The sequence below is a fragment of the Palaemon carinicauda genome, chromosome 31 (assembly GCF_036898095.1).
Source record: "Palaemon carinicauda isolate YSFRI2023 chromosome 31, ASM3689809v2, whole genome shotgun sequence".
NCBI lineage: Eukaryota > Metazoa > Arthropoda > Malacostraca > Decapoda > Palaemonidae > Palaemon > Palaemon carinicauda.
Genome location: NC_090755.1, coordinates 7,172,588 through 7,197,902, shown reverse-complemented (window position 1 = coordinate 7,197,902; position 25,315 = coordinate 7,172,588). Strand labels below are relative to the sequence as shown.

The 25,315-nt window shown below is 45.8% G+C and overlaps 1 protein-coding gene across 3 annotated transcripts in view; it reads left to right on the top strand.

The window, feature by feature from the left end:
* Window positions 1–24,987, top strand: part of LOC137624241 (oocyte zinc finger protein XlCOF6-like) — a 34,076-nt gene extending 9,089 nt beyond the window's left edge. For 2 of the 3 annotated variants that reach the window (XM_068354750.1, XM_068354748.1), the window contains exons 2-3: window positions 15,575–15,656; window positions 22,466–24,987. In XM_068354750.1, coding sequence (XP_068210851.1) covers window positions 22,505–24,247 — 1,743 coding nt within the window. In that variant the 5' untranslated portion in view covers window positions 15,575–15,656; window positions 22,466–22,504 and the 3' untranslated portion in view covers window positions 24,248–24,987. The remainder of the gene's footprint in view (window positions 1–15,574; window positions 15,657–22,465) is intronic. The other variant, XM_068354749.1, reaches the window with a different exon arrangement.
* The last annotated feature ends 328 nt before the right edge of the window (window positions 24,988–25,315 follow it).

The following is a 25,315-nucleotide window of genomic DNA, read 5'->3' as shown; positions in this document are numbered from 1 at the left end:
CCGCTATGGCATCACGCGGAATGGTTTCCGGACCTTCTGCAACTCCTGACGGAACTCCAAGGGAGCTTCCTCCACGACACGAGCTTCTCAGACAACCCACTCCGGTGTCCCTCACAGAGCCGTAGCCTCGCTTCGGCTTCACGCCTGGAGACTATCCAGCGTCTCCTCGCGGAGAGAGGCTTTTCGCAACAGGTTGCGGAGAGAATGTCTCGGCACCTGCGAAGGTCCTCTGAGGGAGTCTACCAAGCAAAGTGGAGAGTCTTTTGTGGTTGGTGTCGTGGAAGGGGTATCTTTCCACTCGATGCCACTATTCCAGCAATAGCGGACTTCCTTGTGTATCTGCGAGAAGAAATGCGCCTTTCTGTCTCGGCAGTGAAAGGCTATCGCTCAGCCTTAAGCTTGGCCTTCAGATTGAAGGGCGTGGATATTTCTTCATCGCTAGAACTCTCTTTACTCATACGTAGCTATGAGCTTACCTGCCCCCAGTCGGAAGTGAGACCCCCTCCTTGGAACGTGGTTCGAGTCCTCAGGTCTCTCAAGAGACCTCCCTTCGAGCCATTACGCCAGGCCTCCGATCGCCACCTGTCTTGGAAGACGGCTTTCCTACTCGCCTTGGCCTCGGCCAAGCGAGTTAGTGAACTTCATGGTCTCTCGTACGACATCGCCCATTCAAGGGGATGGGGGGAGGTAACGTTCAGGTTCGTCCCTGAGTTTGTTGCCAAGACTCAGTATCCTGGAGTGCCGGATCCTCGGTTCGACTCTTTCAGGATCGCGAGTCTCCGTTCTGTAACAAACGACCCAGACCAGCTGCTACTATGCCCAGTGAGGTGTCTGAGGTACTACTCGAAGAGAACGGCTGCAGTCCGTCCTCATGTGCGAGCTTTGTTTGTGAGCACAGGCAGGACAAAGAGGAGGGTCACCAGGAACACCATCTCTGCTTGGATTCGAAGGGTTATCCACCATGCCCTGAATCCTGACCCTCCTCCGTCACGTCGCCCTCGGGCCCACGATGTCAGGGGTATTGCTACATCCCTGGCCTTCAAGAGAAACTTCTCTGTGACGCAGGTACTTCAAGCTGGGGTCTGGAAGCGTCAAACGACCTTCACAGCCCACTACCTGCAAGACGTGACCCACAGGAGCCTCGATACGTTCTCTATCGGCCCTGTGGTGGCTGCACAACAGCTGGTCTAACCTCAGGCTCCTTTTTGGACAAGTAGCAGTAGGTTGAGGGCGTTGTTACCCGGTCTTAGTCTGTGTGAATGAAAGAGTATGTCTGACCCTTACTTCTTTCTTCATTCTCCCCTCTCTTGGGGAAGCAGCATCCTGGTCCTCGCATAGCTGACCTCGACCTCTGCAGGTAACCCATGCTTCTTTGTGCTCCTAGTATTAAGCTTAATACTGTTGCGTCTCCCATACCCTGACGAGGTGGTATGGGGAACGTCCTATCCTAGAATTCCTATCTGAAGGTCTCAAGGTCAACTTCATAGGACGAGTCACACTCTCCTCCTCACACTACTTATGTAGGCCACTCGTTCCTAGCGATGCTAGGAACCTGTGAGGTACAGGGGCTCCCTCTCTCTAGTGCTGCTCACTAAGGGATCGAGCCCCCGGGCAAGCCGAAGTCAGTAAGGCTGGGGACTTTCCACCCTTCCTAAGGGGTAAGTCACCCTTTGTAAATAGCGTGGTTTGTATTTCGGTTACGGAACAAATGACAAATTCGAAGATAATTTGTATTTTTCCTAACCATACAAACCTTAGCTATTTACACATATGTGCCTGCCATCCCTGACCCCCAAGTCAAGTCCTACCTCTAAGTGAAGTGAAGCAAGTCACCGGTGTGTGGAGGGGGGAGGGGTAGCAAGCTACCCTTCCCCACCCCCCGCTAACTAGCGCGGGGGTAATTAACCCTCGTTAAAAACTATTGGCTCGTCATTTCAGCTGCGCTAAAAGTAAAACCCTTTGTAAATAGCTAAGGTTTGTATGGTTAGGAAAAATACAAATTATCTTCGAATTTGTCATTTCATAAATAGTGACACTTTTGAGTAATTAAAAATAAGTGTCCGTAAAATATACAATTCATGAATAGTGACACTTTTGAGTAATTAGAAATGTGTCCGTAAAATATACGATTCATAAATAGTGACACTTTTGAGTAATTAAAAATAAGTGTCCGTAAAATATACAATTCATGAATAGTGACACTTTTGAGTAATTAGAAATGTGTCCGTAAAATATACAATTCATAAATAGTGACACTTTTGAGTAATTAAAAATAAGTGTCCGTAAAATATACTTTTCAATATTAAACTTAGCCGGTGATTATATAAGCTGCAACTCTGTTGCTCGACAGAAAACTCTACGTTAAAAATCCGCCAGCGATCGCAATGCAGGTAGGGGGTGTACTTCAACAGCGCCATCTGTCGTGCAGGTACTCAGTACTCAATGTAAACACAGAACTCAATTTTCTCTCTGTCGGGCTACCAGCAAGACCTACTAATTCGCTGTTACTAACTGGATTTGTTTTCACAACTATTTGGTGAAGTACACTATTCTAGTTTTGAGCTTTCGCTATGCAGGTGTTTTATCTTCATCTCAAAACTTGAACTCGTTTTGGATAGATTTAATTATGGTGACAAAGAGAGTATGGACTCTCTTTCACTTTTAAATGGCCGACCCTTCCCTTAGACGGAAGTGTGTTTAGGTTTTTAGTATTTTTGCTTAACACGTTATAGATCTATATATTTTATATCTCTCCGCCTTTATTAGGCCTCTTCTATTAACTTTCCATTTATTATAAACATATAAAAATAAATTTTTATGTTTTGTTTATATGCGACCTTTCCTGATAGTAGGCGGTCCTAACTTGGAACCGAAGTTAATCAACGTTGAGCCCGTTATATCGTATTTAGCCTTTAAAGAATTTAAAACTTTTTAAATGTAATGTTTTATGAAAGAATTTCTTTGATAGTCTTCGTACTGTTTTCAAAGATGAACTAACGTTTAGACTACGCAGTTGTTGACGTTCAGGACGTTCAACATACGCTCTATCGTTACGATAGAGAGAGAGTGTATCACGGTTTCACTTTGCTGTAAGAGTAAATCGATTCTGACGTTTTGTTCATTCTTTCTTAGCTTAAATGTTTTAATTTCTAAATTAAAGGAACTTTTTATTTGGAAAACCTTTCAGTTTTTTCCTTTAGTCAAATAACATGTTTTTTGACGATATATAATTGGGCTCTTCTCTTCTCTTAGGTGCAAAATCAAGAGAGAAAGAGAGAGAGAGATAGAGACGGAGGGAGAGAGAGGAGAGAAAACGTTCCGTTCAAGCGGGTAACGTTGTTCTCGTGTTACTCTCGTCCCTAGTCTCTGTACGGGGAGAAAGGTAAAACGTTTTTAGGGTTTTATTCTTGTCCCCAGGCTATATGCGGTGAGAGATTGAAAACGTAGTTTATATGAACTAGCGTTTAGTCTCTTTCCCAGCCACTGAATTTTTTATCTTAATATATGTTTTCTGTTTTTTTTTTTTGCTAGTATTAATGAGCTGCATTTTACGACTGATTTCGCAATTACTACCTTTTAATGAAGGGTAGAATTGCGTGTTTCAGGTAGAAATCAGTAAAAGTTTCGATTTCAGTGTAATAAGTGCAAAACAGAAAATCGATAAAGTGATATGCGCAAAGTGTTACAGTGTTGCGTCCGAGGGTTCGTCTGTTCGTGCCTGTCGTTCACCTAGTCCGGGACCTCTTGCAAGCTCCCAAGCCCAGGGGAGAAGTAATGTCGAACGACTTATGGGTTCGAGAGGCCTTGATCAACGAACAGACGTTTTCCCTCTGTGGTTTCGGGCGTATCTACCCAAGATCGCCCCACCCACTCTAAGACGAGAGAGCCCATTTATTCCTTGTCTGCGGAAGAGGTTTCTCGTAAGAAACCATGGACCAAGGTCTCGCGGCTTATTAAGCGCAAGTCGGTCCTTTCCGCGCAAGTCCAACGGCCCAGTTGTAGCCACTGGGTCAGTTCGGACTCGCTGCAGTCTTCCGACGACTGCTCACCTCCTAAGAGAGGCAAAGCGGTACCGCATCAGGCAGTCACACCGTCTGTTGCCGCACCTGCTCCTGTAGACCCTAAGTGGTCTTTGCTGCAGACCATGCAGTCTTTGTTAACGTCATTGATGCAGGACTTTCGTGCGGAGAAGGTTGACACTACACCAACCTCTAGCCTACAACCAACCACGGTTGTGCGTCCTGTGGACGCTGAGGCGACCTTCTGCCGCACTCCAAGAGAGTCCCGCCACCCATGCGTTCCAGTGTACCCTGCCAGCCGCATGTTGACGTTCAGCGACGCACGGAACCTTCCGTTGACGTTCGCGAGGTACAACAACAGTCTAAGTTGTTTTGTTTTGACGCGGTGCGTCAACCTCCGCATTCTAGAGTTGTTTTGACTGCTCAGTCTAGACAGTCAAAGCAGTCTCGATTGGACACTGTACGTCCTCACACACCTGTTGTGGTTGACAGTTCACAGACTGTCAAGCAGTTACATGACGTTGCCTTCTGGTCTGCTACTTATGCACCAGTGAGAGACTCACTGAGGTAACCTAGCTTTTATCGGACAAGGTTCCTGTAGATGAGGAAGTTGCTGTTCTCCCTACTACTGATATTCCCTTGAGGACTCTGTCAGATGGAGAGGAGCCTTAAGCTGCTTAGCCTCCTATGGACTTTAATTAAATAATGATGATTTTTTTTAAGGATCTTCGTCCGGATCTTGTAACTGCTGCTCCTCGTTCGCCTTAACGTCAGAACTTACACTAGGCCTAGCTACTTCGAAGCCGTTGTTTTTAAGCTAGTGCTCTCTCGCTCTCCTAGAGAGCGTTACGTTGGCTAGGCGACTGGTTTTTGCACCAGGAGGAGTTTTAGGGATACAGCCTTTGATTTCCCTTCTTTTAAACTGGCTTATAGAGCGAGAGTCTGATATGACACGAGAGAAGTTCTCGGCTTGGGAGTTCATGCCTCTGCCCAGATAGACTTCTCAATTCTGGTAGACTCGCCCTGGCGCCTAGCCAGGAGACGCTCCAAGTTGTTTACAGGTCAACTTCTCAGCTTTTGTCGAGCCTTTGAAGTTTTGCTGTACTATTATGTCACACATAACAAGGCTTTCAGGGATGGTAAACGGTTCCGCCTCAGTCGCTAACCCCGTCTGTTGCCACACCTGCTCCCGTAGACCCTAAATGGGCTTTGCTGCAAGACATGCAGTCCAAGCTTGCGTCCTTGATAGAGGACTTAAATGCGGAGAAGAACCTTCTAGCCAACAACCTTCCAACCGGTCGGTTGTGCGCCCTGTTGACGCTGAGGTAACCTACTCGCGTCTGCCAGTTGAGGTGGTTCCTCCTTCTGGCCAACCACCTTCCAACCGGTCGGTTGTGCGCCCTGTTGACGCTGAGGTAACCTACTCACGTCTGCCAGTTGAGGTGGTTCCTCCTTCTGGCCAACAACCTTCCAACCGGTCGGTTGTGCGCCCTGTTGACGCTGAGGTAACCTACTCGCGTCTACCAGTTGAGGTGGTTCCTCCACCGATGCGACCCAGTGTGGGTTGCCAGCCGCACGTTGACGTTAAGCGACGCTCGGAGGTGGTTGTTGACGTTCAGGACGTTCAACAACCAGCAGAGGTGACTTGTTGTGACGCAGTGCGTCAACCTCAGCAACCCGGTAGGGTGTTGACTGCACAACCCAGACGGTCTAGACAGTTTCGGGTTGACGCTGTACTTCCTCGCGCACCCATGGTTGTTGACAGTTCACAGACTGTGCAGCAGTTCCATGATATTGCGTCCGGCTCCGTCACGCATCCACCAGTGCGACCGGATTCAGCGAGTCAGACGTTGCCCACTCCGTTGCCGTTTCCTCATCAGTTTCGGATGAGGAACCCTCTGATGAGGACGTTGCTGAACAAGACGATCAGCCCCCAGTCCTGCTATCCATCCAGAAGATGCTGAAGAAGGAACGCTGCTCAGTCAGGCTGTGGATGAGTCTGGTAGGGACACTGTCATCCGTGGATCAATTTGTGTCACTAGGAAGACTACACCTCCGTCCTCTTCTATACCATCTAGCTTTTCACTGGAAAAAGGACAAGACGCTAGAAGCGGTCTCGATCCCGGTTTCCGGAAAGATAAAGTCTTGTCTGACTTGGTGAAAGGACTATATCAACCTAAGAGAGGGTCTTCCCCTGACTGTTCAGACTCCCAACCACGTTCTCTTCTCGGACGCATCGGACGTAGGCTGGGGTGCGACATTAGACGGTCGGGAATGCTCGGGATTATGGAACTCGATTCAAAGGACAATGCATTTCAACTGCAAGGAGCTACTGGCAGTACGTCTGGCCTGGAAAAGCTTCAGGTCTCTCCTTCAAGGCTAAGTGGTGGAGGTGAACTCGGACAACACCACGGCTTTGGCGTACATCTCCAAGCAAGGAGGGACCTACTCTCTGACGTTGTACGAGATCGCAAGGGACCTCCTCACCTGGTCAAAAGGTCTAGACATATCACTAGTAACGAGGTTCATCCAAGGCAACTTGAATGTCATGGCAGATTGTCTCAGTTGGAAGGGACAAATAATTCCAACAGAATGGACCCTCCACAAGGATGTATGCAAGAGACTTTGGGCCACCTGGGGCCAGCCAACCATAGATCTCTTCGCAACCTCGATGACCAAGAGGCTCCCAATATTTTGCTCACCAATCCCGGACCCAGCAGCAGTTCATATAGAGGCCTTTCTCCTAGATTGGTCACATCTAGATCTATATGCATTCCCTCCGTTCAAGATTGTCAACAAGGTACTGCAGAAGTTCACCTCTCACGAAGGGACAAGGTTGTCGCTAGTTGCTTCCCTCTGGCCCGCGAGAGAATGGTTCACCGAGGTACTTCGATGGCTAGTAGACGTTCCCAGAACACTTCCCCTAAGGGTGGACCTTCTACGTCAGCCACGCGTAAAGAAGGTACACCAAGGCCTCCACGCTCTTCGTCTGACTGCCTTCAGACTATCGAAAGACTCTCGAGAGCTAGAGGCTTTTCGGAGGAGGCAGCCAGAGCGATTGCTAGAGCAAGGAGAACATCCACCCTTAGAGTCTACCAATCGAAGTGGGAAATCTTCCGAAACTGGTGCAAGTCAGTATCCGTATCCTCGACCAGTACCTCTGTAACTCAAATAGCTGACTTCCTCTTATATCTGAGGAAAGAACGATCTCTTTCAGCTCCCTCTATCAAGGGTTACAGAAGCATGTTGGCATCAGTCTTCCGTCACAGAGGCTTAGATCTTTCCAACAATAAAGATCTACAGGACCTCCTTAAGTCTTTTGAGACCACGAAGGAGCGTCGTTTGGTTACACCTGGTTGGAATTTAGACGTGGTACTAAGATTCCTTATGTCAGACAGGTTCGAACCGCTACAATCAGCCTCCCTGAAAGATCTCACCTTAAAGACTCTTTTCCTGGTATGCTTAGCCACAGCTAAAAGAGTCAGTGAGATTCATGCCTTCAGCAAGAACATCGGATTCTCATCCGAAACGGCTACATGTTCTACAACTTGGTTTTCTAGCCAAAAACGAGCTGCCTTCTCGGCCTTGGCCAATATCGTTCGATATTCCAAACTTATCGTTTGGTTGGAAATGAACTAGAAAGAGTCTTATGCCCTGTAAGAGCTCTTAAGTTCTATTTAAAACGAACTAAACCTTTACGAGGCCCGTCTGAAGCTTTATGGTGTTCAGTTAAGAAACCATCTTTGCCTAGTCAAAGAATGCTTTATCCTATTTTATCAGACTGTTAATACGAGAAGCTCATTCCCATCTGAATGAGGAAGACCAAGCTTTGCTGAAGGTAAGGACACACGAAGTTAGAGCTGTCGCAACTTCCGTGGCCTTTAAACAAAATAGATCTCTGCAAAGTATAATCGACGCAACCTATTGAAAAAGCAAGTCAGTGTTCGCGTCTTTTTATCTTAAGAATGTCCAGTCTCTTTACGAGAACTGCTACTCTCTGGGACCATTCGTAGCAACGAGTGTAGTAGTGGGTGAGGGCTCAACCACTACAATTCCCTAATTCCATAACCTTTTTAATCTTTCTCTTGAAATGTTTTATTTTTGTTTTTGGGTTGTCCGGAAGGCTAAGAAGCCTTTCGCATCCTACTTGATTTGGCGGGTGGTCAAAGTCATTTCTTGAGAAGCGCCTAGATTAGAGGTTTTGATGAGGTCCTGTTGTATGGGTTGCAACCCTTGATACTTCAGATCCTAGGGGTCGCTCAGCATCCTAAAAGGATCGCGAGGCTCCGTAAGGAAGACGTACTTAAAAAGGCAGAGTAATTGTTCAAGTTGACTACCTTATTTATTTTATGTTTGTTATTTTGAATAACTGCTAAAATGAAATAAAAAATCCTTAGCTCATAATAATGTAAACAATTATTGCTGGTCTCTACCCACCCCCCTGGGTGTGAATCAGCTTATATAATCACCGGCTAAGTTTAATATTGAAAAATGTTATTTTTCAATATTAATCTTACCCGATAATCATGTAGCTGTCAACTCTGTTGCCGACAGAAATCTACGGTCGGGATACGCCAGCGATCGCTATACAGGTGGGGGTGAACACCACAGCGCCATCTGTGGTCAGGTACTCCAGTACTTCTTGTCAACACCACCTCAATTTTTCCTCTGTCGTGCCTCCGGCTTGACCTACATGGATACGCTGTTGATTCTGGAGTTTTTGCTCACGATTTGGTGATGTATTTGCTCTAGAGTTTAGCCTTCGCTATTCAGGAAGCTATATCATTAGCTTAGCAAGTTTTTGGAATTAATTTGATTTAATTTTTGATTTAATTTTGGTACGAAGAGAGTATGAACTCTCTTTCACTTTTAAATGGCCGACCCTTCCCTTAGACGGAAGTGTTGGTGTCGAAGAGAGTATAGACTCTCTTAATTTTGCTTAACAAAGTTATAGATTTATTTTATATCTCTCCGCCTTTTATAGGCCTCTTTGATTAACTTCCTTTTATTATAAACTTATTAAAATTAATTTTTATATTTGTTTATATTCGACCTTTCCTAATAGTAGGCGGTCTTTTCTTGGAACCGAAGTTAATTAACATTGAGCCCGTCATTTCGTTTTTACCTGTTAACATATTATGCTATTTTAATGTTTTTGAAAGAATTTCTTTGATAGTCTGGTACTGTTTTCAAAGTTGAACTAACGTTTTGTTTTGTCTCTGCAGTTGTTGACGTTCAGAACGTTCAACTTGCGCTCTATCGTTACGATAGAGAGAGAGTCTATCACGGTGTCACGTTGCAGTAAGAGTAAACCGATTCTAGCGTTTTGTTCATTCTTTCTTAGCTTAAATGGTTTTAATTCTAATAAAGGAACTTTTTATTTGGGAAATCTTTCAGTTTTTTTCCTTTAACAATAATATGTTTTAACGATATATATAATTGGGCTCTTCTCTCAGGTGCTAAGTAGAGAGAGAGAGAGAGAGATAGAGACGGAGGGAGAGAGAGGAGGATAAACGTTTCGTTCAAGCGGGTAACGTTGTTATCGTTTTTGCTCTTCTCCCTAGTCTCTTTAGGGGAAGAAGGTAAACGTTTCTAGAGTTTTATTCTTGTTCTCAGGCTTTATGCGGTGAGAGATTTTAAACGTAGTTTATTTGATCTAGTGTTTAGTCTCTTTTCCAGCCACTGAATTATTTATCTTTCATTATGTTTTTCTGTTACATTGTAATACTGTTTTCGCAATTACTAACTTTTAATGAAGGATAGAATTGCGTGTTTCAGGTACAAACCACTTAAAGTTTCGAGTTCAGTGAAATAAGTGCAAACAGAAAATCAAAAGTGATAAAGTGATAAACGCAAAGTGTTACAGTGTTGCGTTCGAGGGTTCGTCTGTTCGTGCCAGTTGTTCGCCTAGTCTGGGACCTCTTACAAGCTCCCAAGCCCAGGGGAGAAGTAATGTCGAAGGACTTATGGGTTCAGCAGGCCTTGATCGACGAACAGACGTTTCCCTCCGTGGTTTCGGGTGTAACCAACTCACGTAGCCGACGTGATCACCCCACCCACACAAAGACGAGAGAGCCCATTTATTCCTCGTCTGCGGAAGAGGTTTCTCGCAGAAACCATGGACCAAATCTTGCAGCTTTTAAGTGCAAGTCGGTCCCTTCCGCGCAAGTCCAACTCCTAGGTGGTGCCATTAGCACTGGGTCAGTTCGGACTTGCTGCAGTACGACAACTGCACACCTCCCAGAGAGGCAAGGTGGTATCGCAACAGACAGTAACTCCGTCTGTTGCCGCACCAGCTGTTTTAGACCCTCAGTTTCAACGGACAGTAGCTCCGTTTGTTGTTGTCTTTCTTAAACTCTAGTGGTCTATGCTGCTGACAATGCAGTCTCAGCTTGCGGTGTTGATGCAGGAGTTTCAGGCAGAGAAGGTTAACACACCTCCTCCTGCGAGCGCTCCTCCACCTCTACGCAGTTCAGCCTGCCAGACGTATGATGTTGAGGTTCCTCAAGCTACCTCCATGCGTGAGCTGCCGCATTGGGAGTTGCCAGATACCAGCTCTGTGCAGCAACCTCCACTTTCCTTGAGGCAGGAGCCTCTTGCCACGCGGCAACCTCCTCAACACTTGAGGCAGGAGCCTTATGCTTTGCAGCAACCTCCTCTACCCTTGAGGTAGGAGCCTCATGCGTTGCGACTACCTCCTCCATCCTCGAGGCAGCAACCTCTTGCGGTGCGACAACCTCCACCATCCTCGAGGCAGCAACCTCAACTCCACCTCTGCGCAGTCCACCCTGCCAGACGTATGATGTTGAGGTTCCTCAACCTACCTCCACGCGTGAGCTGCCGCATTGGGAGTTGCCAGATACCAGCGCTATGCAGCAACCTCTTGCGTTGCGGCAACCTCCACCATCCTTGAGGCAGCAACCTCAACTCTTGCGGCAGCCACCTCCACTCTTGAGGCAAGAACCTCAACTCTTGGGGCAAGAGCCTCAACTCTTGAGGAACCTCATGCTAATAGCTTCTCGTGGCATGGTTGGTTTCGACCTGGCCTTTCATTAGAAGGGGCTAGCGTTCGATCCCAAGTATGAGGTAGAAATTTATTTCTATTTGAACACGATGTTGTGTTGATATTTATCCATATTGAGAGGCAGCCGCCTCAACGCATGCAGCAACCGCATTCTTCACAGCATGAGCCTCTCTCTGCGCAGCTACCTCCTCAACCCTTGAGGCAGACGCAACTCTTGAGGCAGGAACCTCTCAGGAGCCTCATGCTATGCGGCATCCTCCTCAAACCATGAGGCAGGAGCCTCATGCTATGCGGCATCCTCCTCAACCCATGAGGCAGGAGCAAACCATGAGGCAGGAGCCTCATGCTATGCGGCAACCGCCTCAACCCATGAGGCAGGAGCCTCATACTATGCGGCATCCTCCTCAACGCATGCGGCATAAGCCTCATCCCTTGCAGCTTGAGCCTCATCCCATGCAGCATGAGTCTCATACCATGCAGCATGAGCCTCATCCCATGCAGCATGAGCCTCATCCCATGCAGCATAAGCCGCACGCCATGCAACATGCTCTGCTTACCTTACAGCAGGCTCTACATACAGCATGCTCTGCATACAGCATGCTCTGCATACCTTACCGCATGCTTCTCAGTCACACATCTTTGGTTGTTGCCAACTCACTAGACTGTCAAGCAGTTTCATAACGTTGCCTTCTAGTCTGCTGCTTTTGCACCAGTGAAACCCTCACTGAGAGAACTTAGCTTTTCTCGGATATGGTTCCTGTAGATGAGAAAGTGCTATTCTCCCTCCTTCTGATTTTCCCTTGAGGGCTCTGTCATTTGGAGAGGAGCCTTTAGCTGCTTAGCCTCCTATGGACTTTTATTTAAGCATAGCATGCTTCCAGGGAGGGTAATGGTTCCACTTCAGTCGCTAACCCCGTCTGTTACCACACCTGCTCCCATAGACCTTGAGCTGTGTTGCAAGACATGCAGTCCAAGCTTAGTCCTTGTTAGAGGATTTTTTGTTTACGGAGTCAGTGTGTCACTGGGAAGACGTTCAACAACCAGCAGAAGTGACTTGTTGTGACGCAGTGCGGCAACCTCAGCAACCCGATAAGGAGTTGTCTGTACGACCCAGACAGTCTAGACAGCTTCGGGTTGTCACTGTACTTCCTCGCTTCCCCATGGTTGACAGTTCACAGACTGTGCAGCAGTACCATGATCTTGTGTCCGGCTCCGTCAGACGACTAGCTTTTAAGAGCTCCCACAAGTCGTCGCTGTCTGGAGATTCTCAGATGGACTATGGATCTGACCAAGGAACTGGGCCTCCTGGTCAATTTTGAGGAGTCCCAGCTCGTCCCATCCCAGACCATTGTCTACCTGGGTATGGATCTTCAGAGTCGAGCTTTTCGGGCTTTTCCGTCGGCCCCAAAGATATACTAAGCCCTAGATTGCATCCAGAGCATGCTGAGAAGGAACCGATGCTCAGTCAGGTAGTGGATGAGTCTAACAGGGACACTTTCATCGCTGGCCCTGTTCATCGAGTTAGGGAGACCCCACCTCCCCCCCTTCAGTATCATCTAGCGGCTCACTGGATAAAGGACATGACGCTAGAGACGATCTCAGTTCCTGTTTCCGAAGAGAGGAGGTCTACTCTCACGTGGAGAAAGAACAGCTTTCTTCTCAAGGAAGTCTACCTTTGGCTGTTCAGAAACCCGACCGCCGTCTCTTCTCTGACGCATCAGACACGGGCTGGGGTGCGACTTTGGACGGACAGGAATGCTCGGGAACATGGAATCAGGAGCTAAGGACACTTCACATCTATTGCAAGGAGCTGTTGGCGGTTCATCTGGCCTTGATAATCTTCAAGTCCCTCCAGCTTAACAAGGTGGTGGAGGTGGACTCTGACAACACCACAGCCTTGGCTTACATCTCCAAGCAGGGAGGGACTCATTCGTGGAAGTTGTTCTAGATCGCAAGGGACCTCCTCATCTGGTTAAAAGATCGAAAGCTCACGCTGGTAACGAGGTTCATTCAGGGCGATATGAATGTCATGGCAGATCGCCTTAGCCGGAAGGGTCAGGTCATCCCCACAGAGTGGACCCTTCACAAGAATGTTTGCAGCAGACTTTGGGCCCTGTGGGGTCAGCCAACCATAGATCTGTTCGCTACCTCGATAACCTAGAGGCTCCCGTTGTATTGTTCTCCGATTCCAGACCCAGCAGCAGTTCACGTGGATGCTTTTCTGCTGGATTGGTCCCATCTCGACCTGTATGCATTCCCGCCGTTCAAGATTGTCAACAGGGTACTTCAGAAGTTCGCCTCTCGCAAAGGGACACGGCTGACGTTGGTTGGCTCCGCTCTGGCCCGCGAGAGAATGGTTCATAGAGGTACTGCAATGGCTGGTCGACATTCCCAGGACTCTTCCTCTAGGAGTGGACCTTCTACGTCTACCTCACGTAAAGAAGGTACATCCAAACCTCCACGCTCTTCGTCTGACTGCCTTCAGACTTTCGAAAGACTCTCTAGAGCTAGGAGCTTTTCGAAGGAGGCAGCCAGAGCAATTGCCAAAGCAAGGAGGACATCCACTCTCAGAGTCTATCAGTCTAAGGGGAAGTCTTCCGAAGCTGGTACAAGGCCAATGCAGTTTCCTCATCCAGTACCACTGTAACCCAGATTGCTTACTTCCTGTTACATCTAAGGAACGTAAGATCCCTTTCAGCTCCTACGATTAAGGGTTACAGAAGTATGTTGGCAGCGGTTTTCCGCCACAGAGGCTTGGATCTTTCCACCAACAAAGATCTACAGGACCTCCTTAGGTCTTTTAAGACCTCAAAGGAACGTCGGTTGTCCACTCCAGGCTGGAATCTAGACGTGGTCCTAAGGTTCCTTATGTCATCAAGATTTGAACCTCTCCAATCAGCCTCTTTTAAGGACCTCACATTAAAAACTCTTTTCCTCGTGTGCTTGACAACAGCTAAAAGAGTAAGTGAGATCCACGCCTTCAGCAGGAACATAGTTTTCACATCTGAAACGGCTACATGTTCCTTGCAGCTCGGTTTGTTGCTAAAACAAGCTTCCTTCACGTCCTTGGCCTAAGTCGTTCGAGATCCCAAGCCTGTCCAACTTGGTGGGGGACGAACTGGAGAGAGTACTTTGCCCAGTTAGAGCTCTTAGGTACTATCTAAAAAGGTCATAACCTTTACGAGGACAATCAGAAGCCTTATGGTGTGCTATCAAGAAGCCTTCTCTTCCAAGGTCTAAGAACTCAGTTTCTTACCTATTCAGGCTCCTGATTAGGGAAGCACATTCTCATCTGAAGGAAGAAGACCTTGCTTTGCTGAAGGTAAGGACACATGAAGTGAGAGCTGTGGCTACTTCAGTGGCCCTCAAACAGAACCGTTCTCTGCAGAGTGTTATGGATGCAACCTATTGGAGAAGCAAGTCAGTGTTCACATCATTCTATCTCAAAGATGTCCAGTCTCTTTACGAGAACTGCTACACCCTGGGACCATTCGTAGCAACGAATGCAGTAGTAGGCGGGGGCTCAGCCACTACATTCCCATAATCCCATAACCTTTTTAACCTTTCTCTTGAATACTTTTTATGGGTTGTACGGTCGGCTAAGAAGCCTTCCACATCCTTGTTGATTTGGCGGGTGGTCAATTCTTTCTTGAGAAGCGCCGAGGTTAAAGGTTGTGATGAGATCCTTTAGTATGGGTTGCAGCCCTTTATACTTCAGCACCTAAGAGTCGTTCAGCATCCTAAGAGGACCGCTACGCTCAGTAAGAAAGACGTACTTAATAAAGGCAGAATAATGGTTCAAGTCGTCTTCCTTACCAGGTACTTATTTATTTTATGTTATTTTTGAATAACTAATAAAATAAAATACGGGATACTTAGCTTCTTTGTTAACATGTATGCTGGTCTCCACCCACCACCCTGGGTGTGAATCAGCTACATGATTATCGGGTAAGATTAATATTGAAAAATATTATTTTCATTAGTAAAATAAATTTTTGAATATACTTACCCGATAATCATGATTTAATTGACCCACCCTTCCTCCCCATAGAGAACCAGTGGACCGAGGAAAAAATTGAGGTGGTGTTGACAAGAAGTACTGGAGTACCTGACCACAGATGGCGCTGTGGTGTTCACCCCCACCTGTATAGCGATCGCTGGCGTATCCCGACCGTAGATTTCTGTCGGCAACAGAGTTGACAGCTACATGATTATCGGGTAAGTATATTCAAAAATTTATTTTACTAATGAAAATAATATATTAAGTGAAAAATGACTTTACAACTTCTTTGGAATTTTAAAAATTTAAGATGTAGGATTAACAATCTTCTATTACTTGTCAGTAAATACAGTACTGTATGTATTTTTACTTTTACTGTACTACTGTAAATTACTATTAAAGCTTAAATGAGAATTCATGAATTTAATATCAAATACTTGACATTTTCTTGAATAAGCAGTTATTACCATTAATATATTAGGGTCTATCCCAATATAATATAGATTTATTATGAATTGCTGTCCTTTTCAGAAGGTTTGCATCTTGTGTCATCTGAGCTCTTCTGCTTCAAGTATAGATGCTACCATAACAAGTGGTAGCCTTTGGAATAAAGGTTAGTAGACCATTGCTGAAATTATGTTTTTCAATATTAAACTTACCCGATAATCATGTAGCTGTCAACTCCGTTGCCCGACAGAATTCTATGGAGGGATACGCCAGCTATCACAATACTAGAAGGGGGTGTACTTACCAGCGCCACCTGTGGCCAGGTACTCAAGTACTTCTTGTTGACACCTCCTCAATTATTCCTCTGTCGTGCTTCTGACAAGACGTTCTGGGATACGCTTATGTTCTTGGAGTATTTTCACGACTTTGGTGAAGTATTTCTCTTTGATTTCGGCTGTCGCTTTACTGGAAACTTCTATTTTAGCTTAGTTAGCTTTTGGAATTAATTTGATTAATTTTGGTGACGAAGAGAGTATGAACTCTCGTTCACCTTTCAATGGCCGACCCTTCCCTTAGACGGAAGTGTTGGTGTCTAAGAGAGTATAGACTCTCTTTCTTAATTTTGCTTAACAAAAGTTATAGATTTATTTTATATCTCTCCGCCTCTTATAGGCCTCTTCGATTAACTTCCTTTTATTATAAACTTATTAAAATTAATTTTTATATTTGTTTATATTCGACCTTCCTAATAGTAGGCGGTCTTTTCTTGGTACCGAAGTTAATTATCGTGAGTCCGTCATTTCGGTTTTACCTGTTAACATATTATGCTATTTTAAGGTCTTTGAAAGAATTTCTTTGATAGTCTCGTACTTTTTCAAAGTTGAACTAACGTTTTGTTTGTCTCGGCAGTTGTTGACGTTCAGAACGTTTCAACTTGCACTCTATCGTTACGATAGAGAAAGAATGTTCACGGTTTCACATTGCAGTAAGAGTAACCGTGTCTAGCGTTTTGTTCATTCTTTCTTAACTTAATGGTTTTGATCCTAATAAGGAACTTTTCTTTTTGGGAAATATTTCAGTTTTTTCCTTTAACAATAATATGTTTTAACGATATATATGATTGGGCTCTTCTCTCAGGTTCTAAGTCAAGAGAGAGAGAGAGAGAGATAGAGACGGAGGGAGAAAGAGGATAAACGTTTCCCTCAAGCCTGCCAGGCGTACGAGTAACGTCGTTATCGTTTTGCTCTTATCCCTAGTCTCTTTAGGGGAAGAAACTAAACGTTTCTAGAGTGATCTAGTGTTTAGTCTCTTTCCAGCCACTGAATTTTCTTTCATTAGATTTTTCTGTTACATTGTAATTCTGTTTTCGCAATTACTAACTTTTGAGAAGGATAGAATTGCGTGTTTCAGGTACAAACCACTTAAAGTTTCGAGTTCAGTGAAATAAGTGCAAACAGAAATCAAAGTGATAAGTGATTGATGTCAGTGTTATGCGTGAGGGTACTTTTGTGCGCGCCAGTCGTCCTCCCAGTCCGGGACCTCTTGCAAGCTCCCAAGCCCAGGGGAGAAGCAATGTCGAAGGGCAAAAGGGTTCGGCAGGCCTTGATCGGCGCACAGAAGTATCCTCGGTGGTTGTGGGCGTGTCTTACCGAGACCGTCACTCCCACCCGCAGACGATTGAGCCCTTATTTTGCTCGTCTGCAGAAGAGATTTAGAGGAGAAAATAAAGGCAGAGTAACGCTGGTCTCAGGTCTCTAGACCTCTTAAACGTAAAGTCCAGACCTATGCCAGACGTACGAAGTAAAGTTCAACAACCCGGATGCAGTCATTGGGTTAGCTCTGACTCTCCTCAGTCATCATTTTGTCGGGCTGAGAGTGCGCCTACACTCCCCCCCGCCTATGCTCGCTCCGCCTGATCGCAGTACCACCTGCCAGGCGTACGATGTTGTGGACTCTACTACAGTCCATGCAGCACAGCTTTCGGACCTGATGCGTGAGTGTCGTGCTGAGAGTGTTGCACCTCCTCCTCCTCCTGCACCGGTGGTGCACCAACCGCCTGCACCCGTTCAGCCTGTGCTGCACCCGCCTGCACCGGTGGTGCACCAACCGGCTGCACCCGTTCAGCCTGTGCTGCACCCGCCTGCACTCGCTGCACCCAGTCGCAGCACCTTCTGCCAGGCGTACGATGTTGTGGACTCTACTACAGTCCATGCAAGCACAGCTTTCGGACCTGTTGCGTGAGTATCGGGCTGAGAGTGTTGCACCTCCACCTGCACCCTTTCAGCCTGTGCTCAACCCGCCTGCACTCGCTGCACCCAGTCGCAGCACCATCTGCCAGGCGTACGATGTTGTGGACTCTACTACAGTCCATGCAAGCACAGCTTTCGGACCTGTTGCGTGAATGTCGGGCTGAGAGTGTTGCACCTCCACCTGCACCCGTTCAGCCTGTGCTCAACCCGCCTGCACTCGCTGCACCCAGTCGCAGCACCTTCTGCCAGGCGTACGATGTTGAACCTCTTTCTGTGTTCGCTGTTCCCAGTGTTGTTCAGCCTCAGCCTTCTTTAAGGCAACCTTCGGTTTGGGATCAGGAGGATTACTCCACTCTTCCTCCTCCTCCCCTGGCTGCTCCACCGGTGGTGCAACTCTCGGTGGAGGTACAACCTCTTCCACCTGTGAGTCAGTCTCCTCAGCTGCTGCACCGAGCTCAACCCGTGCACCCTGTTCCTGCACCTCAGACACCTCTGCTTGCGGGAACTTTACCTTGTTCTGCGCAACCTCGGTCTCTTCACGCTCCACTCATTCCACAGGAACAGGAACTTTCTGCACCTTCCACTGTTGTTGTTCCAGCTCGTTCTGACTCTGCTGTTCAGCATACCTTACCTCCATTTTCAAACCATGGCAAAAATATGAATCATGAGTTATGAATGTAAGGTAAACATTATGTTGATTTTTAAACCCCATGCAAGCATGCATAAAGCACTCTAGCACTGGTCATGGAATTTCTAAGAATGTTAAACGCCATGCACACGCTCTGCTTTCCTTACAGCAGGCTCTGCTTACTACATGCTCAGCATTCAGCATGCTCTGCATTCAGCATGCTCTGCATTCAGCATGCTCTGCATACAACATGCTCTGCATACAGCATGCTCTGCATTCAGCATGCTCTGCATACAACATGCTCTACATACAGCATGCTCTGCATACAGCATACTCTGCATTCATCATGCTCTGCATACCTTACCGCATGCTTCTCAACATATCTTGGGTTGTTGCCAACTCACTAGACTGTCAAGCAGTTTCATAACGTTGCCTTCTAGTCTGCTGCTTTTGCACCAGTGAACCCTCACTCAGAGAACTTAGCTTTTCTAGGATAAGGTCCCTGTAGATGAGAAAGTTCTTTTCTCCCTCCTTCTGATATTCCCTTGAGGACTCTGTCATTTGGAGGGAGCCTTTAGCTGCATAACCTCTTATGGACTTTTATTTAAGCATTACATGCTTACAGGGAAGGTAATGGTTCCACTTCAGCCGCTAATCCCGTCTGTTACCACACCTGCTCCCATAGACCTTGAGCTGTGTTGCATGACATGCAGTCCAAGCTTAGTCCTTGTTAGAGGATTTTTTGTTTACGGAGTCAATGTGTCACGGGGAAGACGTTCAACAACCAACAGAAGGGACTTGTTGTGACGCAGTGCGGCAACCTCAGCAACCCGTTAAGGAGTTGTCTGTACGACCCAGATAGTCTAGACAGATTCGGGTTGTCACTGTACTTCCTCGCTTGCCCATGATTGACAGTTTACAGACTGTGCAGCAGTATCATGATCTTGTGTCCGGCTCCGTCAGACGACTGGCTTTTAAGAGCTCCCACAAGTCGTCGCTGTCTGGAGATTTTCAAATGGACTATGGATCTGACCAAGGAACTGGGCCTCCTGGTCAATTTTGAGGAGTCTCAGCTCGTTCCATCCCAGACCATTGTTTCCTTGGGTATGGATCTTCAGAGTCGAGCTTTTCGGACTTGTCCGTCGGCCCCAAGGATCTTCCAAGCCCTAGAATGCATCCAGAGCATGCTGAGAAGGAACCGATGCTTAGTCAGGCAGGGGATGAGTCTAACAGGGACACTTTCATCGCTGGCCCTGTTCATCGAGTTAGGGAGACTCCACCTCCGCCCCCTTCAGTATCATCTAGCTGCTCACTGGATAAAGGACTTGACGCTAGAGACGGGCTCAGTTCCTGTTTCCGAAGAGATGAGGTCTACTCTAACGTGGTGGAAGAACAGCATTCTTCTCAAGGAAGGTCTACCTTTGGCTGTTCAGACCCCCGACCACCGTCTCTTCTCGGACGCATCGGACACGGGCTGGGGTGCGACACTGGACGGACAGGAATGCTCGGGAACATGGAATCAGGAGCAAAGGACACTTCACATCTATTGCAAGGAGTTGTTGGCAGTTCATCTGGCCTTGATAAACTTCAAGTCCCTCCAGCTTAACAAGGTGGTGGAGGTGAACTCCGACCACACCACAGCCTTGGCTTACATCTCCAAGCAGAGAGGGACTCATTCGAGGAAGTTGTTCAAGTTCGCAAGGGACCTCCTCATTTGGTCAAAGATCGAAAGCTCACGCTGGTAACGAGGCTCATTCAGGGCGATATGAATGTCATGGCAGATCGCCTCAGCCGTAAGGGTCAGGCCTTCCCCACAGAGTGGACCCTTCACAAGAATGTTTGCAGCAGACTTTGGGCCCTGTGGGGTCAGCCAACCATAGTTCTATTCGCTACCTCGATGACCAAGAAGCTCCTCTTGTATTGTTCTCCGATTCCAGACCCAGCAGCAGTTCGCGTGGATGCCTTTCTGCTGGATTGGTCCCATCTCAACCTGTATGCATTCCCGCCGTTCAAGATTGTCAATAGGGTACTTCAGAAGTTCGCCTCTCACAAAGGGACACGGTTGACGTTGGTTGCTCCCCTCTGACCCGCGAGAGAAGGGTTCACCGAGGTACTGCAATGACTGGTCGACGTTCCCAGGACTCTTCCTCCTAGAGTGGACCTTCTGCGTCAACCTCACGTAAAGAAGGTACACCCAAACCTCCACGCTCTTCGTCTGACTGCCTTCAGACTATCGAAAGTCTCTCAAGAACTAGAGGCTTTTCGAAGGAGGCAGCCAGAACGATTGCCAGAGCAAGGACGACATCCACTCTCAGAGTCTATCAGTCTTAATGGGAAGTCTTCCGAAGCTGGTGCAAGGCCAATGCAGTTTTCCTCAACCAGTACCACTGTAACCCAGATTGCTGACTTCCTGTTACATCTAAGGAACGTAAAATCCCTATCAGCTCCTACGATCAAGGGTTACAGAAGTATGTTGGCAGCGGTTTTCCGCCACAGAGGCTTGGATCTTTCCTCCAACAAAGATCTACAGGACCTCCTTAGGTCTGTTGAGACCTCAAAGGAACGTCGGTTGTCCACTCCAGGCTGGAATCTAGACGTGGTCCTAAGGTTCCTAATGTCATCAGGATTTGAACCGTTCCAATCAGCCTCTTTTAAGGACCTCACATTAGAAACTCTTTTCCTCGTGTGCTTAGCAACAGGTAAAAGAGTAAGTGAGATCCACGCCTTCAGCAGGAACATAGGTTTCACATCTGAAACGGCTACATGTTCCTTGCGGCTCGGTTTTTTTGGCTAAAACGAGCTTCCTTCCCGTCCTTACCCTAAGTCGTTCGAGATCCCAAGCCTGTCCAACATGGTGGGGAACGAACTAGAGAGAGTACTTTGCCCTGTTAGAGCTCTTAAGTACTATCTAAGAAGGTCAAAACCATTACGAGGACAATCAGAAGCCTTATGGTGTGCTATCAAGAAGCCTTCTCTACCAATGTCTAAGAACTCAGTTTCTTACTACATCAGGCTTCTGATTAGAGAAGCAAATTCTCATCTGAAGGAAGAAGACCTTGCTTTGCTGAAGGTAAGGACACATGAAGTGAGAGCTGTGGCTACTTCAGTGGCCTTCAAACAAAACCGTTCTCTGCAGAGTGTTATGGATGCAACCTATTGGAGAAGCAAGTCAGTGTTCGCATCATTCTATCTCAAAGATGTCCAGTCTCTTTACGAGTACTGCTACACCCTGGGTCCATTCGTAGCAACGAATGCAGTAGTAGGCGAGGGCTCAGCCACTACATTCCCATAATTCCATAACTTTTTAACCTTTCTCTTGAATACTTTTTATGGGTTGTTCGGTCGGCTAAGAAGCCTTCCACATCCTTGTTGATTTGGCGGGTGGTCAATTCTTTCTTGAGAAGCGCCGAGGTTAAAGGTTGTGATGAGGTCCTTTAGTATGGGTTGCAGCCCTGTATACTTTAGCACCTTTGGGTTGATTCAGCCTCCAAGAGGAACGCTGCGCTCAGTAAGGAAGACGAACTTAAAAAAGAGACAGAGTAACGGTTCAATTCGACTTCCTTACCAGGTACTTATTATTTCATTGTTATTTGAGATAACTGTTATATGAAATATGGGATACTTAGCTATCCTTTAATCTTGTACACTGGTTTTCACCCACCCCCCTGGGTGTGAATCAGCTACATGATTATCGGGTAAGTTTAATATTGAAAAATGTTATTTTCATTAGTAAAATAAATTTTTGAATATACTTACCCGATAATCATGATTTAATTGACCCTCCCTTCCTCCCCATAGAGAACCAGTGGGACCGAGGAATAATTGAGGAGGTGTCAACAAGAAGTACTTGAGTACCTGGCCACAGGTGGCGCTGGTAAGTACACCCCCTTCTAGTATTGTGATAGCTGGCGTATCCCTCCATAGAATTCTGTCGGGCAACGGAGTTGACAGCTACATGATTATCGGGTAAGTATATTCAAAAATTTATTTTACTAATGAAAATAACATTTTGATTAAATTGCTTGAAAATACACTATGTACACAATTAAATGTGTACTAATAAGATTGATTTTAGCTTTAACTTTTTGTTTTGGTCAGATGGGACTCTCGTTTTGGTCATAATCTATCTGGATCATTATGGATCCCAAAGCGGAATCTTTGGAAGAAAGGATTCCCAGTCCTGCGGGGGAAGGAAGTGATGCTACCATCCTCAAAGATTCTAGTAGGATGAATGAGGATAATTTCAACTCCTCCCTGAAGTCATTCCATTTGGTGGAACCTCATGACATGCCAGGGAGAGATCCTCTTGATACTGCAATACGGGAGGAAAGTGTTCAAGAAGGGGATGGATTTGAGAGCTCTTCACAGTCTCCCTCTGCAGCTAATAAGAAAAGCCTTTATACGTGTAATCTCTGTGACAGAGTCTTTACATCCAGTGGTAATCTCAACAGTCACATTCAAGTACATTCTGCTGGAAAACGCTTTTCCTGTCCTACTTGTCACAAGGGCTTTTCAGAAAAGAAGACTTTACAAGCTCATAAGGTTATGCACACAGGCAAGAAACCATTTCAGTGCCCTGTGTGCGGGAGAGAGTATTTAACCAAGAAAAGTATGACTTTGCATCACAAGCTACATTCTGAAGGGAAAAGCCACATTTGTGAGGTATGTGGCAAAGCATTTGCATACAATTATTTAATGAATTTGCACAAGAGAGTTCATACTGGCGAAAAGCCTTATGCCTGCGAATTTTGCGACAAGGCGTTTACTCGTAGTGGGAAGCTACGGAGCCACTTGAGAACTCACTCCGATAAAAGGCCGTTCAGATGCCGATTGTGTTTGCAAGGATTCACTTGTGAGAGCAAATTAACTACCCATATGCAGTTACATTTTGGGGAAAATACACATTTCTGTGATATGTGCTGTAAAACATTTCCAACTGCATTTTCTTTGAAAATTCATATAATGACCCACAGCGGAGTTAAAGTTTATGCCTGCAATGTATGTGAAGAGCAATTCCCCAGTAAATGGAAACTCAGGACCCATTCGAGGGTCCACACAGGCGAGGAACCGATGGTGTGCCCCTACTGTAATAAAAATTTCCTAGATAAAAACTATGCAAAGAAACATCTGAGGAAACATGAAGAAGAAATTGAGGGTTTGTCCTCTGGTTGTGTTAAGAGAAAAAGAAAAAGGGGTAGGAAGAAGAAGGATAGTGCTGTGACAAGTGAGGGCAAAGGCACAGAGCTGGAATATCTAGTGGTAGAGGGAAGTGAGAAAGACAGTGATAATGACGTTAGTTTCAGTAAGGTAAATGATGAAGAAGAGGCTAATGGGGACTTTTCAAAGTCCTCAGGTGACATGGAAGTTCCTAATTCTACCAACAGTGTGTTTGCGGAAGATGCTATTGAAGTACAAAGTCAGGTTCTTAAGAAATTTTTTTGTCAGTATTGTAATAAGAGGTTTGTGAGACAGTGTAATTTAAAAGCGCATATGGCAGTTCACGAAGGGAAAAAAAATTTTCAATGTAACGTATGCCATAAGAATTTTGCTTTGAGTGACAGGCTTAAGCGCCATATGAGAGTGCATAGAGAGCAAAAGCGTCATGTCTGCAGGCGGTGTGGCAAAAAATATGCCGAGAAAAGAAGCCTTCTTGATCATGTACTTAAGCATGAGGAGGAGGAGGGAGATGACGAAGAAGAGGAGGAGGCAATGGAAATGCAAGTAGAAATGTCCGAAGAGGATTGTAGAACATCCGCAAATTTTGTGGAAGTCATAATCAAAGAGGAAGTTGATGAACTGGAGGACACTATTGAAGATCCCTTCTCAGAAGTCACTATTAAAATGGAAGATGATGAGTATATCCAGGGAGTACCAGACTGAGTATTCTTGTTGTGTTTTTTGTGATGGGTGATTGTTTTTGGTTTGCTCTAGTATACTGTATAATGTAGGGTGTAGCACTTATCATTCATGTACAGTAGGTCCTGTTGATTGCCATTTGACTGATATTTCTGACCTATTTGTTATGAAACTGCACTTTTTTCAAGTTTAGAAAATAATACTTGTCTGAAGATTTTCCTTACAACTGAGGTGCTTAATCAGTTCTGTGAAATAACATTGGTTTGGGATAATGCTGGTTTTGATTAAAGGCAACTCAGTAAGCTAGTTTACAGTATTCGTGTAATAGTAATGAAGTTTATTGGAAAGTACGCATAAAACCTTCAGGGAACTTCACATTTGAAAGACTACAAGTTTATAGAAAATCAGAACCCGAATGAATGCGAAAACCAAGTTCATAAGGTTTGCAAGATATGAATAATTATTATTTCAAAGTATAATTTAGCCAGAGGACTGATTCTCCTTTCTAGACCCATAGGACTTGTTGAAGGATTTCTTTTTGTAAATTATGGTGAAAATATACATAAGACATAGTTAAAGGTGATGAGTAGAGATCAAAAGGAAGCGAGACAAATTAGAAAGAAAGAAATGCAGCGAAGAGGGAGAATGATGAAGTTAAAACTAAGTGTATCACTTTCATGCAGTAATTAAGGCACGCAGTTGGATGTGCAGTACCTCTGTAATAGGAGTGAGGTGTACAGTACCCCTGTAATAGTAATGAGATAGCCTACCTAGCCGATATTTGATATAGTCTGTACTTTTTGTTACGATGATTGTTATGAATTAGCTGTTTAGCAGACAGTAGTTTCTTTTTGCCTCTGTGTTGTACATTTGATTCCTTTCAGTGTTTCTATACTGGTACAAATAATAGTTTTAAACATGCTCAATTGTTGAAGCTTTTTGGATAATTGAAGTTTGTCTTAAAGAATTGCAGTTTAAAGGGAAGACCAAAGCTACCTGGAGATTCTGTATATATGGAAGTAATAAGAAATGTGTTGTGCAGTAGCTTAAGAACTCAATTTTTTAATGCACAAGTGTAATGTCTTATCTTCA